Below are 16,322 nucleotides of genomic sequence, written 5' to 3'. Positions count from 1 at the left end.
GCCAGTACAGAAAAACACAGAATCTATATTTATTGCCAAATTCCAGAAGGATCAAAGTAAAGCCACAGAAGCATAGAAATGAGTGCCTGTTGTGCTCAGTGGTATATCCCACCCAGATTGCTTCTGAGGGTAGTGCACTAGGCCTGCTATAGCAAATATTTTGTCATTGCTGAATTCTGCCTTGTTCTGACCCTTGCACCTGTAAGAACATTTTTGTTCAGCTAAGAACTTGAATACTGATCCCTGCTATTCTTGGAGCAGTGGGTTTTCTTCATCCACGTCACCATCAAAGATGGGAAATGTAATAAGAGGAAATTGTTGCTAGCAGCAAGGAACCAGATACAGCTGATGAAGACAAGTTGTTGGAAGTGACCATCTCTTTCTGTATAACTGAATGAGCAGTTATTCCATTTGCTGACCCCAGCTTCCCTGCAAACCAGAAGGAAAGAACCCTTGGTCATGATCAGCAGATTTAGAGACTCTGCTCAAAGCAGGAGAGTTGACCATGCTGGCTTCCCTTTTTCTTCTTTATCGTTTGGAAATCTGCAATAATTTCACTAAAATTTATTGGGTTTGGTGAAAAAAAAAAAAAGAAAATCAGTTAAGTGAGAATGTTCAGGTTGCCTAGTCCCTGATGTTTCAAGGGAGTTGCTGTGACTCAACATAAAAATCTTAGTGTTTCAATTCTCATCCTTATGAGTCATGTTAGAATTGTTTTTGGTTTTGTTTTGTTTTTCTCATGAGAGCTGTAGGAATTATTGGGATGAATTCATGTTATCATTGTCACAATTTTGATAAACTTGGATTCAAGATTGAGTTACATTTCATAAGTGTACTGATCATTTACTACTTATAGGTAAAAGAACTGTACTTCAGTATGCAGAAAATTTTCTTGCATCAAAGTATTGAGTGGATACTTGTTAGTTCAGGTACTCACGTTTCTGTTTCATCTAATAAGGCCACAAGGATCTGAAGCCAGAGTAAAGTAATAGAAGACAGCTTTTTCTCTGACAAACTCAATTTTGCTTGTTAAACACCACCACAAAGTTATTTTTATTTATGCCACATTATTTATGAGAAGCACTCTCCTCCTTTGTGTGTCTCAATTTAGCCAAAAGTCATTTGTATATATTCAAGAATAACTAAATAAGGTCATTAATTGCATTCTTCTGGTTGACAACAAACTGCGTATGAGCCATTTCCCACAGTTTTCTTTAAGCTGTGTGCTTGTTTTTTAATATATGTATAAACAGTCCTGTCTGTAGAACTGTTCATATCTATAGTGATATATGAAAAGATTTATAATCTTCTGTTGGCTCAACGGTTTAGAAAACCTAGGCAATTAATCTGATTTGACAACATTATTTCTTGTATTTGTGTAGCATTAATGCTTTAATTTGCTGGTCTTCATTCCTGTTTAGCAGTGTGATGTACCTATCAGTAAACTTTAATGCTATATACACAGAAGAGAGAAAGCACCGTTTTATTTATTTATTTATTTATTTATTTATTTATTTATTTTAAGTCCCACAGTGAACCAAAGTTAGAATACAGTGGCCATCTCTACGCTTTTTGATCATACGTGTTCTACCTGCAGTAGAGCTTCAATATAAAGCTTAGTAATAAGGCTTAATACACGCTTATGGTTTGTCCTTGGCTATTAAGGTTGAATACCATAATTGTCATAAGTAAATTAGGAGTCATGTCTTCCTGTACAGGTAAATATGTGTCTTAGAGGGGATATTTTACATTCAAAATCTGTATTTTTCTTATTTGTGAGTGTGTGAGAATTTTTAACCAATTGTATTGTTCATGAGCTATAGACAAGTGAATTTGGTTTAATGAATAGGAAACAGACCATGCTTAATGTTAAAATATCCATGGCGACGCTTTGTTCAAGCTTAAGAAGCAAAGCTAAAGCCAGACTAGATAAACTTAGGTGGGAAAATATGGATCAAACCCTGTTAAGTATCTACTGGCAAACCAATTCTCTGTTGTGCCCTGGAGCTCTCTTGTGAATTTTTCTCTGGAACCCACCCATGTGAAGTGCTGAATGTTGGGGAAAGCCATGTCGGAAGAGAAAGTGTTCAGCATCTTCCAGGATTGGCCCTTACTTTGGTCCCCGTACTATGTGTTATGAAGCTTGTTTTTCTTGAACTAATAGTTATTCTTTTTTCCCTCTTTCTGAAAACTAGGTTATGTTTTGTTGATTCCAAGTCCTGGTTAGAGAAGTTCATTCTCTCAGTGCAAATAAAGTATAGCAAGCCATATGGCCTATTTTCCTCCTAAGAAGATTAACTTACAGAACTTGGATCGCTTATGTTGTGTTTTGTGCTGGTTTGGTTTTGTTTCCTTAAGATGAGATTGCCATCTCTGTAATACTAGTATATTTTATTTGCTGTAATCTGATGTACCATTTTTCTCCCCTTTTTCTCCTCCCCCTAAGATTATCGTTGGAGAAACTGCAGTGTTTTGCCTACAGTTAGCTACAAAGGATTTTGAAAACCAAGAAAAAACAATATTAACTGGAGACTGTTGTTATATAAATCCACTGGTGCGCAGAACCATCAGATTCCTTGGTATGAGCAAATTAATGTTTCCATTTTCTGAGTGATGAGAGTGATCAAATATGTCTTAAATCTAACGTGGGGAAAATATTCAGTGTTTCATGTGTAGTCTTAACTTGGGTGCAGTGGCTTCTTTCCTTTTGGGGAGCAAATTCAGTTTCTTGGAATTTTGGATAAAAAAACAGTTGCAGAAACAGCAGGAAGAATAGAAAAAATTGGGACCATGAGAGGCAAAAGACAACTGCTGAGCCCTGACTAGGGTGAAATGGAGAAGGGAAATATCCTTATGCCATATCTATGGTCAGTAGTTTCCTTTTGGTTGTACACACATACAGCAGCCAAAATTGAGGACGTTGGGATATAAACGTATGTCTGAAAGCAAGCACCGTTTAGGTACTTTCCCAGCCTGGAGCATATATTATAATCATTGATAGAGGACTGAATGAAATCCTTGGTCTGCAGAAGTCAGCTGTAACAAAACAAACAAACAAAAAACCCCAACCCTCTCCCAGCTTCAGTGAGTAAGAAATGTCATGCTTTCCACTTATTTCATGGAATTGTATTTTGGGGAGGGAAGTACCACCACAAACAATGTCTGCTGAATATTCCCAGATGCTGCTTTTTAATGCATGCAGGGACGTCATAGCAGGGCTCTCTGTCAGTTATTTGCTTCTCCCTTATATCTAAGAGAAGCAGCTGGAGCACGAAGCCCCGGGGCAGCTGATCCTCAGTGTGCCCCTGCTGCTGGGGCAGGAAGGGGCGTACAGCTGTGTCTGTGCAGCTTTGTGCGCAGCCGTGCCCGCCGTCTGCGAGCACGATTGCTCACTGTCACACAGGAGTGCTGGAAGTCATTCAGGGTGAGACTGTCTTGCATAGATGCAGAAGGGGGGCGGGAGCGATGCGGAGGAGCTCCTCCTGCTCCAGTTGCTCCGTGCAGGGGCTGTGCAGTCAGTGTCAGTGCTGCCTTCCCGCTTGGTGGGCCCTCCTTGCTCTCAGAAGCAAAAACCAAAGCTGGTGGGAGGGCAGGGATGCACAGCGGCCTTTGCACTGTTCCACCAGGCAAGGCATCACTACCCATTATGCTCACAGAAAGCAATGTGGCCACCTATTCTGGGGCAGTGCACATCCCCAGGGCTTGCTGAAAGGGCCCTCCTGTGCAGTGCCTGGGCACAATCCTTTGCTCACTAGTGCCTAGCTGCTCAGGGTGAATTAACGTTAGTGTGACCTTGCTGACCAGCCAGAATACCAGTGCTTGGTATTCCAGTTTTGCAGAGGAAAAAAACCTGACCTTTAAAAATGCACATGCTTCTGTGGCATCGTGTCTGCTGTGGTGTGCATCCATTAATGTCCTCATCCTCACGGTGCCCCAGGAAGCTGGGAACTGCCAGAACTCACACTATATTCATAGGGAGTTGAAGTATGGGAAGGGCAAATTGATTTGCCTATGGAAATACAGGAAATCTGTAGCTCAGGTGGAATTTAAACACACATCTGCTGGTTTAGTCTCCCAGTCAGAGCACTGTGTTTGCATTTTTTTCCAGAGCTTGCTTTCTGCTTCCAAAAGGATAGAAAGAGACCTCAGAATAGGAGAAATCTGTTTTCTTTTAAATCATCAGATACATGCATTCCTTTCTAATGAACAAGAAGTACATATGCTTAATGCTTTGCTGATATGTCTGACTAGAAATATGCTTTAGCATAAGAAGCTCCTCATATATATATATATATTTAGCTCATTGTGTTGATAATATGATTAATATGCCATGCGTAGAGTTGTACACAGTAGCAGGTAGATGAAGACAACTCGTGCATGATAGTATTAAATTATTCAGTACTTCATCTTCCTTACAGATGAGAGAGAAAAGAAAATGTCCAGTATGTGTTACATTTTTTTCAAGTTTCCTTACCACTTAGACCCTGACTTCTCTGGTTCTGAAACAGATTTTTGGGGTGAAGAATTTGCCTTTGTCACTTCTGTTTAGTGAACATAGGCAAAGGCTAGATGCCAGCATAGCTAGCTACGCTGAACAGGTGGAGACATGTGGCTAGGGGGCTCAGGAAGGCAGGCTGTTTGTATGAGAGGTGAGCATACTCCCCTGAAGGATGGAGAGAGATTGGGTGTGTGGGTGTCTCATCATCATTTCTGTGGTTGTGTAGGAGATTATAATCTCCAACATCATCCAGGATCTTTAGGGTACAGTCTTGTCTCTACACTTGGGAGTTGTTTGTGTTCCTAAATGGAAGGAGCTGATTTGTTACTGCAATAAATATTATAATATGTTGTCCTGGAGTGAATATGTCAGGATATTTAACTCTTTGTTTCCCTCTTTAGGAATTTACGCATTTGGACTGTTTGCTACGGACATCTTTGTAAATGCTGGACAAGTAGTAACAGGGAATCTTGCACCACATTTTCTTGCACTTTGTAAACCCAACTATACAGCACTTGGATGTAAACAGTATACACAATTCATCAGTAGTGCGCATGCCTGTACGGGAAACCCAGACCTTATCATGAAAGCCAGAAAGACATTCCCATCCAAAGAAGCAGCACTAAGCGTATATGCAGCTATGTATCTGGCTGTAAGTATATTGTGCTATTTAATGTCACTATAATTCTGAGAGTACATGTCTCAAACTATTGGTGGGGGGAGGAATGGAGGGAAAATAAAGCAACTGTTGAATTTTGGTTTTCTGTATGCAAACCTTCTGTGTGTTACTGTGAAGCCTTTGAGAATTTGATTCATTGACTTCATTCTGACAGTTACAGATGTAGTGGTCCTCTGAGCCTTGAAAGCTAAGGAAGTGTCTAGGGCAATGCAGAGGGAGGGTAAATTGTTCAGAATGGTTATTGGTGTGTAGGATAACCATGTTCTTGGTTTACTTTTTCCTTGTTTCCAGAAAATCTGGGAAAAGGCTGTGCTAGGTGGTAAAGAAAAAAGGTAGGGATTATCTGTGACTGGTAGTAGTCCCTTTCTGTGTTTTATCTGAGTACGCATTAGTAGAATTGCATGTGGCTTTGGTGGGGTAAAGGAGAGGAGTGGGCACATGTAAGTGATCTCACAAGTTTTCTGGATCTGTGCATATCCATAGGTACCAGAATTGGTATTTATAGGTACATAGGTGCTCAGGCTCTTATACTGCATTTAAGCAGGCTACAATACGGTCCATCCTTTCTTCCCTCTCTCCTCTCTGACACGTGGAGTGATGAGCAGGGCTGGGACAAACTGCTGTTCACTGACTGGCATCAGAGCTGGTGCTGGGAGGCAGGTGAGAGGGCAGTAGTCATGAGTCTTGCTCAGGCAACTCAGTGCAATGTTCCCTGCCTTAGTCTGGAGCGCATGTTGTGCCTTTCACAAGCAGAAGAGCATTTTCTTAGTTGACTGTTGCTAGGGCACCCCTGTGGAAATCTTCCACCTGACCTGGGCTCGCAATTGCATTCCTTTATGGCCCACTGGAAGGACCCAAGGTTTCCCTCAGTGTCACTGGGGAGCAGGGCAGGTGTGTGCCTTGCTGGTCGTAGCAGCAGTCATCCCTTCTGTGCCTGGAGTATTTCAGCAGTGGTCTGTGTTGGGGTGCATGTACCTATGTGTGCATGTATGTATATACACACATATATACACACGCTTCTGTGAGTGTGTATTACTTATGTGTATTACTTTTGAGCATATATATTTAATAAACTGCCTTAATTCTTGATTGATCTGGAAGCTGATACTTGTCAGCTGATACTCGATCCATGGCAAAGATCTCAAACCATCCACAGGCAATGTGCCAATGCTGTTCTTCTGGATCTGGTTTTAGAGACAGTTGCTTAAAATCTGCAGCCCTAACAGCAACACTTATCTGAAGTTCCTTGTGGGCAATGCCACCTAGAGATTTGGATTATCAGTTAGTACAGGAGAAGTGTTATCTGCAAATAAGAGATGAGCAATTAAATTTTATTCTAACTTGAGGCAAGTGTAAGACTCCTAATAGTATTGTCTTTATTTGGGGAGATATCTGAGGCTTTGCTTCACTGAAACATACCTCTAAATTTGGTGCAAGCTATTTTAGAAAATATTCAGCTTTCTACATTTTAATTGCTCCTATTTTTCTCATCCATCTGCAAAGTTGGATTTCCACTGTTGCCATGAGTCACAGTAACTAAAGGAAACCAACTGTTCAGCTGCTGCAGAGCAGAAAAAAAAATAGTATAAATACATTTTTCTTTTAAAGTAGGCATTGATAAGGCCTAATACCTCATGGTTTTTGTTATGAGCTACAGTACTTCAAGCAAATTTTATGGTGTCTCTGGTCAATATATGATTAACAACATCAAAAGTGGAAAACAATGTGATCTATTTAATGACTTCATAATCTTTCCGTAACTGTGGAAATGGATATATCCCATGTCACTAGTTTATCATTGCGATACATGACAGTGTCATCACTTAACCAAAGCACTGTGAACTGCAGACAGGATTTCTGAGCTCTTATGGGCTGCCTGAAGAAATTAATTACTGTGATGTATCAGCTGAGTGCTAGCCTGAAGATTTAGGTCCTTGCTGCAATATTGTCAGTCTTTTAAAAAATAATAATAATTAAAAAAAAAAAAAAAAAAACAGTTGCATTTTTTGCAGCTAAAAATACTGTTTGTTACACACCAGGGAAAGAAATGCAATGTTCTAGTATCTGAGGTCATGTCCTTACACTGTCATGATGTTTATTGGGAAAGTTGGCCCTGAATAACAACTTTCTCATCATTATTCACTGGAGAGGAATATTTAAACAGTAGCCTAGTCTTTGTATGAGCTGTGGTACAAAAGTTATTGAGAGCACGGACATAAAGACCTCCATATACTACTCAGCTAGTAGCATGAGCATATCCTTTCTGATACAAAATGTGCTTTCTTTTTGGTTAACAGAAATATCTGGGGGAGAGAGAGGGATTGTTTCAGAATCTTCCCTGGACATTTCAGCCAGCTGTGCACAAAATGAAACCAGCTCAAAGACATAAGCAGGCAACAAGCTGATCCAGCGTCCTTGCTTTCTGAAGTGGTGACGTAAACAGCCAGGCTTCACTGATCAGTCATATTTCAATGATCAGCCCATTTGAAATCAAAACCTATGCTTTATCTAATAATTCCCTGGTCTTGTTCCATGTAAGTGCAGCCATGTCCTTATCACCTAGCATCTGTGCATATTGTCTTGTTAACAATAGGTTTTTTTCATCTAAGTTCTTGAGTTTTCCTTTTTCCCCCCCCTCCCCTCTTTTGTGAGTGGGTGGCTGCTATGGTAACTTTGAATTCCCCTCCTGCTGAAAGTACAGGCTTTTGCAAACAATTGTACTGCTAATATTTAGGCCTCTCTGTAGTGTTTGTCTCCACTGCTTTCTCTCAGGACCTATCGAGACTCAGCAGCTGAAACGTTGAATGGCAGCACTATGGTTAGATGTTTTCTCTACCCTGCTCAAAATGCAGATGCTTTCAAGGTTCCATTACTTACCTTCTTCAGAGATTTAGGTTTATTTATCCCTAGTGTACCAAAATCTTCATAATAAACTACCATAAATTATTCCAAAATCTATACCTTAGCTGGCTGGATATTTTCTTAGCTGTCTGCTCAGCTCATCTTAGATCTCGTGTGTGTGTGTGTGCATGTGTGTGCTGAAGTTCGGATAATAAGTTGACTGCATCAGCAGTCACTTCTTATCAGCATTGCAATTCACCCTTTCTCAGCTGAACAACATCTGCTGACATAGGTATTGAGGCAAACGTTGTGGGTTTATTAAATAGAATATAATTGTATGAGACACATTTTAATATGCATAAGCTGACACAGCCTGGATGATTAGAGATATATTTTGAAGCAGCCCTTATGCACATACTTTTTTTTTTTTTTTTTTTTTCTCCACAACTGACACGAAAATGAGAAGTCATGAGTCTTTCTTTGGTAGGATTTTAAAGTGGTCTATGAAGATGTAGTCAATCTATTTCCATGGATTTAAATATGAGACTATGACTAACAGTTGTCCTTTGTTGCTGCAAACCTAGGGGATTGATCATTGCTGGCTGTAGTTTAAAACAAATTTTGTTTAATTCTACAAAATGTTGCTTTTTCTTACTGCGTTGGATGAGCAGTAGGCAACTAACCTATCTAAAGCATGATTTTTGGACTTGATGCTATCAGATTCATTTCAGACCTGTTTTGGATTTGTAATGATAGAGGAGCAGATGTAATTATAGAGGTTTAATGTTTTTATAATAAACATAGCCCTTAGGTCCATGGGCTGCTTTTGTTGCTCTGTACAGTGAACCCCTGGCCACAACTACAGCCTCAGGCAGGGCTAGCAGATGAAGCTGACAAATAATTCTTTCCCATCTGCAGAGCTTTTGTTGGGACCTTGATCTTCTGTTCTGCAAGGTTCTTGCTTCTGGATGTTGCTGTATCATCCCTGTTGTTTAATGTGTTTATAAGTCACTGGGAAAAGACAATGCCGTCTGGGTTACAGTGCTGGCAAGGTGATGATGACACTGCCCAGTGTTGCTCCTTGATCCAGTCTTTAGGTGCAGGTCTCTGCTCATCTCTGAAGATCTTTTTCTTGAAGTGCCCATTTGGGTCCCATTCAGTGGGTAGCTGACAGGGGCATGATGGGCCTCTGATAGGCTTTAAGGGACTATTGAGTTGCAACAGAATCTTGGAGTCTGGTTTGTTGTTGCCTTTTTAATTTTAATTTTATTTTTTGAGAAGTTGAAGGATTAAAGGATTTTGGAAGCTTTTCAGGGACAGTGTTAGGAAAGTAGGATTTCTTTTTGGTATATGGCTCAGTGAGTAAAAGTATCTGCTGACACTGATTGTACAGCTCTTCATATATTGGATGCTTCACACTGGATAGCAAAGTAACGTTACAATTTGGTTTGGGGATTTATCTAAAGACCTCTGGAGATTTCTTCTCAGTCAGTTCTTCATTACAATTCAGTCACTCAAGATAATGACCTCTGTAGACTGAACTAGTTCTAGTTAATATTTGAATGTATCTTACTGTCTTGATAAGTTGAAGAATACCTCTTCCAGTTGCTTAAAATTACAACTGTGCGGAATTCTTAGTGGGACACTTCATAGTAAGTTCCAGAATTCCTAGAACTTCCTTTTCCTTTTGCCAACCCAGGCCTCTGACTTTGAAACCCAAGTTTCGCCAAGGGTCTTCAATAATTGCTGCAACGCATATCAAGAAAACTGGAGAAGTCTTCAAAATAACTAAAATTAAAAAAAATCTTCAGTGGGCAGTTTGGGTTGCAGTGAGGCCCAGATGATTTTAAGGATAGGACTGTGGTGGTTTGCTCTGGTAATAATTTGACCCAGTAATTCCTTCCAATCAAGGAAGCTGGAGAGCTTTTATATTACCAGGCAGGATTCAAACTAAGCATTGAACTTGGTTGCAAACTACATCCTAGCCCACTACTTTTCCATGTTTTTGATCTCTTACTATCTCTTTTCTTGTAGCTGTTACAAATGTTGAAAACTGTGCATTCCTCAGGTGGAAGATCTGTAACTTATATTACTTGCAGGAGTCTTTCTTTTTTTTTTTCTTTCTTTTTTTTTTTCTTTTAGTGCTAGTACACTATAAGACCAAAACAAAACATAGTCATGTTTATTTGGAGTGCTGCCTGGGACAGGTGCCTGTACAATGATTCCTCCCATTTCTGCTTGTTGCTTCATGAGTCATTTTCCTCTGCCCACTAACAGACTGGTTTGTCCCTTTGTCAGTACCCCCTGACCATCTGCTTCAAGGGGAACCAAAACAGCAAGCATGGAGGGCATCTGCCTCCCCACTTCCTGGGACACGGTCTGATTGATCAGACAGGAAAATTAACCCTCATCCTGGCTGGTGTGCCCAACCTGACGACTAGCTCCACTCTAACTAAAATGGAAGTCTGGGACCTTGCTACGTTTGTGTCTGTGTATGGAGCTTTTCTTCCAGAATCAAGAAGAAGAAAGCTACTTAATTACATTTTATTTTTAATGGGAATCAGATCTTTGACTGAATTGACTGATAAGTCAATTAGTACTAGAGCTGCTAGAGGAAAAGATTAGAAATGTATGTCTGTGAGTCCTGACTTGCCGGATTCAGTGTTTCCTATACAGAGCTTTGAAAACGTGTAGACTTGTCAATGTCATATTCCAGTAAGAGAAGTTTGCCCTCTTTCTGTTGATTAATAGAATACCGTCCATAATATCTTGGAGGCTCACCTTTAAGAAAAGATAAAAATGGTACCCATGCTGGCAGATCCCTCTGGTTATTGTGAATAATGGACTGGGTATGGCAATCTTGCATCTGTGCATAGGAGGGGACATAGCAAATGGGGTCTTTGTTAGTCGCAAGAGGCACAACACAAGGCTGCAGTTGTTTCTGCTTGCTGAGTGCTTTGTCTGAGTAAAGATTTGAAGGACATGCTTATTTTAAAAAGAGTTACTGAGAATTTTCTGCAGATCACTCTTCAGTTCAACATTTCTAATACAAAGCTGAAGTTTGACTGAAGTACTGAAGAATCAGCTATTTACATTGTGTTTTGACTTCATAAAAATTGAGATCATCTGCTTGGATGATGACTAGATGTTATAGAAATGAAATACATCACTAAGATTTCCTGGGCATTCAGAATACTAGACTATTTTCTCAAACACCAGATGTTCTAACACACAGTGTTAATGTTACCCAACAGTGGTATCCACAAGTACAGCGAGACTCGCTCAAAGAGAGGGTTGCTGGGTGACTCAGCATGCACTGTCCTGTAGCTTGAAGAAAAGTTGCTGGGGCTAAAGAGCTGGAAATGAAAGCTGCAGTTATCTTGTCAGCATTCCACATGGTAAGAGCAACTCACTAAAGAAGAGAGTTTGAGGGGAAAAAAAAAAAAAAAAAAAAAAAAAAAAGGACCTAAGATGAAAGGCTAGTCAGAAAAAGGAGAAACACTATTTCTTAAATGAACTAGGAAGGAGAAAGGATAACTGTGGGTTGGAAGTACAACCCTAAACTTTTTTTTCAAAACTTTGCACTGTTTGCACTAGTTGAAAGCATGCTATTAGTCTGCTGTTTGGCACATAAGGTACGTTGATGATGTAATGTGTGTGTTGCAGTACTCTGCTGTGATTTTAATCTGCCTGCTTATGTTAGTTGTTTTTTTTTCCCCCTTATGCCTTGATTATTTCTCTAGTGTTTTGAACAAAATGACTGGCAGATGTTCTTATCAGACAAGCTCTGACCACTCCTTCCTTCCTGGAAGTTAAATTACCCTAACTGTAACCACACTTTCTGATATTTTTCTTGACTGGATTATTGCAGCAGTGCCTAACTTGTTAGTGAGCCAATTCAGCTGAAATTTCAGATGGTGAGAAACAAGCCAAAGGGCTGCCCGTTTGTTAGCTAGAAAGGTACCAGTTTGTTAGTGCAGATTCATCTGTTTCCCTTTGCAATTCAAAGTATTGACATTACAGTTTGAGTTTCTAGTGAAACCCCACAAAGAAACTTCTGTTCTTCAGTCCTAAAACCATAGCGTTTTGTCTAAATGTGAAGGATTTATGGATTTTGGTGGTTTAGCTGCAGAAGGATCTTCTACAGAAAGTAAGTACTTTTTTCCCTCTCAAAATCCTATTCAGCTGAAGTATTACTTTTCAGGGTGAAACTTTCAAACAGCCTTAATGCCAAGATTAAGTATAAACAGGAGAATGGAAGTTCAGAGCTTTGAAATTCATTTCTCCCATTGGGCCATCAGAATTTGGGAAGCACTGGCTTAAACCCTGTAGTCCTTAATGCACCTACTCTTAGGGCAGAAGAGCTGGTCTACTACCACACACTGCTTTTAATTCAGTTGTACTGCACAGGGACAGTTAGATGGCAAACAGAGCTAGGCATTTCAATTTCTTGGAGTTTGTATAAAAGTTTCTGTATTTAGATTGGTTTATGTGGGAAATTAGTACTAAATATCTTCAGTCAGTGTCTGTGAGGTATGGGATTGTGTCCATCCAGCACTGGTTAAAACTATTACATTTTGTTTATATAAGTAGATGCTGATATCTAGTTCAATTTTCATTGCTTTTTGACAGTGATCTTGGAGGTCTCTTCCAACCTAGATGATTCTGTGAAGTCTCTAGTTAATAACATGGAGAAGCCATGTATGAGGAAGAAAGGCATTTGCTAGTAAAAACCAGGCCTTGATGTAGCACCTTTCAAGAGAAGATCTCTTGCTATTATTGCTAACACCGGGATATGAAAAGTCAGTCTCTCTACTTCTCTGTATAAATAAATGCGTAAATTGAGAATGATAGGATAGAATTGTCTAATTACTGTGTTCTTTTGGGGGTTTTCCAGGTTCACATAAGACATAAAATTACTGTGGTCTAACTCTTATTCTGTAAGAAGAGTTTCCTCTGAGAAAAGAGTGTGAAGACTTTATCTTGTGTAACACTTTTACTTTCTTGGTTCTTTATATCCTCCCACTCCTGAAGTTTCAGAGATTCTCTTCACCAGTTAGTAGAATATATTGTCAATCAGTCTTAAACTTTCTTCCTTTCTACTTTTCAGATGTATATCACCAGCACAGTAAAAGCCAGAGGAACAAGGCTTGCAAAACCTGTTCTGTGTTTGGGCTTAATGTGCTTAGCTTTCCTTACTGGAATCAACAGAGTAGCAGAGTATCGAAATCACTGGTCAGATGTAATAGCAGGATTTGTAATTGGAATATCTATAGCAGTGTTTTTGGTAAGTGTATATTTGTGTCACTTCTGTTGGAAAAATATCAGTATATTGGTTTGTATCTCCTAGCAAGTATTAGTAAACTTGACTTTTCAGACAAAGAGGTGATTCTATTTTTTTAATGTATCAGTTTCCTTAGATATATTTACATACATTCAGAAATACCAAATAATGGGTTGATCAAATTATCTGTTTCGACTTTCATGTAAACCAGACTAATGAGTTTCAACCAATGATTTTTGCATCAAGCCCTACTTTAAGCAAGTACATATCCCTCAGAATAACATTTATTCATAATTTAATTTATAAAACATTAAATACAGTATAATGATAACTACACTGAATAAGTTGTAATTGATACCTACACTGAATTAGTTCATAATTTTCTGGCTTTAAAGTAATCTTCATGCTCCCTTTGATTTATTTTTTTTCCATACTAATTCAGGCTTAAATTGAAATTCTAAGTTATTCTCAATCAAAAATTCTTGTTTAGCTTCTTCCTTTTCTGGAGCTGTGTTGCAACACGAGATCTTTAGTCACAGGCCAGTGTCAGTCAGAGAGCTGCCATTAATCTATTTATCACCTTCACCAATAACTTCAGTGCAAGACTATAGAATGAAATAGTTACTCCTGCTTATTGCCTGCAAGTTTGTCTGTCTGACAGCTTGTATTAGTACTAAATATAACTTTGAAATATAACTGATTTTTTTCCCCATTAAATTTCTTTTGATATTGATTCTGGAATCTCAAGATCTTGATCTCAAGATCTTGGATCTCAAAATTGGCCTTGTCTGTGAACTCACACAGGAATGGCTGAGGTGGGCATTTTCACTCATCTGATACATGTGAGGGCAGCTTTAGGTCTTCTCTAAAATATACTTTTTGGCACTTCCAGTTGTTTCCTTCAACACAAGGTATCCTGGAGCTGTATTTGTTTTTGCATTTTTAAGTTTTTGTGTTGTGTTTGTGCCCCTAAAGTTACAAAATAGAGCACAAAAGAAATCTGTCTAGCACATTTTCTTATCTTTTGTGCTGTGTTGCATAAATTCATTTAAGTAACATGACATCAAATTTAGTTGTGTTTTGAAGATAATATAGTTGGCAAGCATTGTCTCGGCTGAGTGTCTGAATTAGTAGAAACCTGAACAAATTGCTTTATGCCACATTACTAAATGCCTATGTGAGTGTCACTACTACACTGTTGGAATGGAGTTCAGATCAAACCTTTTGGTGATCCTTGCCTTTTTATCCTCCCTTTCTCACTCTCCATTTGAGAAATTCTTTGCTGGTCAAAAGAGTTCTGTACCATTCTTTGATGGTGCAGGCCCTTCAAAGGCATGTATATGTAAGGTTATTACCATATTCTGCTGCACGTGCTCTGGATGTTCATTCATTCATACAAATTGCTAATAAGTAGTATTATATTATTTAGCTTCAGTAATGTATTTGCTTTAAGAGGGCTTTTTGGTTCTGTGATGATGCATGTATCCAAAAAAATAATTTACTTAAATCTTTTGTTATGAAATATTAATTAAGAATTTTCTGTAAAACATGAACTTCATATTTCAGTGTTTCTACTGTAAGCTGTGACTAAAGCTAATGTCAGTTCTGCCTAATTACAGATGTCATGATCAAAGCTGAAAAAATGAGTTGTTCCTTAGCTATTCTGTTTACCTCCTAATCCCTTCTAGGTTGTTTGTGTGGTAAATAACTTCAGAGGACGTCAGCCAGAACATGAACATTCTCATATGGATAATCTGGCCCAGATGCCCGTGATCAGCATACCCCGAGTAGAAAGCCCATTAGAAAAGGTAATGTCTGACTTTTAAAAAAAATGTGACTGAAAAATATGATTTTAGCTAAGAACATACTGGCAATACTCTCCTGGGTAGGCCAAGATGTTTTGCATGAGTAAGTACTGTGCTGTTTTAAAAGTTATTTTAGTTTCTTGTAATAAAAATTTCTGGTTTTGCAAAGATGATGTTGTACTATGCAAATGTTAGGTAAGGCTATATGTGAATAATTCTTTGAGCAAACAACCTCTGAAATAGCATAATCAAATAAAGAAAATATTTTAGGTATTTTTACTAGAAGGAAAATTAGAGTTACTAATGCAAATTTTTAACACAGTTCTACTTTCTAATGACTCTCTGTCATTAAAATCTCTTTTGTTATGCCAATGTTTCAAGATAGTAAACAATTCTACTGTTTAGGGCACCAAAATTATGTTTCTACGGCATTCTTGCAAACCCATGTTACCACTGATAATTTCTCATATTAAAGCAAGAAGAAATATTTTAACCACTTCCCAGCCTGGGTTAGTCACTTGAAAGTGGTAGAAATTGACCTTTAATAAGAATTGCTGCTAGCCCTAGGTTTGTTATGTATTTCATTGAAGGGAAAGATTTCTTATCAGAATAATCGAACATGCCTTTTTGAACCAAATGTGTCTAAGCTACTTCTGCTGATATTTTGTCATAAGGAGGTCACAGTATCATTTGATTGAACAAGCATTTAGATGATAAATGTGTATCTTCAAAATAGTCCCTTCAGTAAGCTCCCTGTAAAATGTCAAAACAAAACAAGCTGTCAGTTGGCCTAGGACATACCATATTAATAAGCATGTCTTATTTATGTGCTAGGCTCTCCTACAATAAAAAAATAAATAAATAAATAAACAATTATACAGCTCAAAAGCCATCACAGATCATAAATGTATATTCTGTGCAGATTCTACTTATCAGAGCAGTAGTTTGTCTGCTGATTTTTTTATTTTTATATTTTCTGGGGATAAAGACCTCATGTTATTTTCGTGTTTCTAGTTGATTTGACACCCTCTTATCCATGACAAACAATGTTATTTTTATAATACTTGGCCTAGGCAAGACTGAGATGATGTGGGGAAAGCTATGGGAAGGGTGGCTGCAGGAATTGCCCTGCTTGAGGATGACTTGGTGAGATCTCAGTGTATGGCTTCATCTTTCTCTCTGTTGCAAAGCATTTCTTCCTTCAGATGAGATGGG

General features: G+C 38.6%; 1 protein-coding gene across 10 annotated transcripts in view; it reads left to right on the top strand.

The window, feature by feature from the left end:
- The window catches only part of PLPPR5 (phospholipid phosphatase related 5), a 286,848-nt gene that overhangs the window by 219,372 nt on the left and 51,154 nt on the right, over window positions 1–16,322 (top strand). For all 10 annotated transcript variants that reach the window (XR_014695394.1, XM_084527296.1, XM_084527290.1 and 7 more), the window contains 4 exons: window positions 2,447–2,579; window positions 4,900–5,150; window positions 13,129–13,305; window positions 14,991–15,110. Coding sequence is in view for 9 of the 10 variants with exons in the window: in XM_084527296.1 (XP_084383422.1) it covers window positions 2,447–2,579; window positions 4,900–5,150; window positions 13,129–13,305; window positions 14,991–15,110 (681 nt within the window). In the remaining variant the exon portion in view is untranslated. The remainder of the gene's footprint in view (window positions 1–2,446; window positions 2,580–4,899; window positions 5,151–13,128; window positions 13,306–14,990; window positions 15,111–16,322) is intronic.

This window comes from Aythya ferina (assembly GCF_964211825.1).
Source record: "Aythya ferina genome assembly, chromosome: 8".
NCBI classification, from domain to species: Eukaryota; Metazoa; Chordata; class Aves; order Anseriformes; family Anatidae; genus Aythya; species Aythya ferina.
Note: the sequence above shows the minus strand (reverse complement) of the source record. Positions and strands in the feature narration are given on the sequence as shown.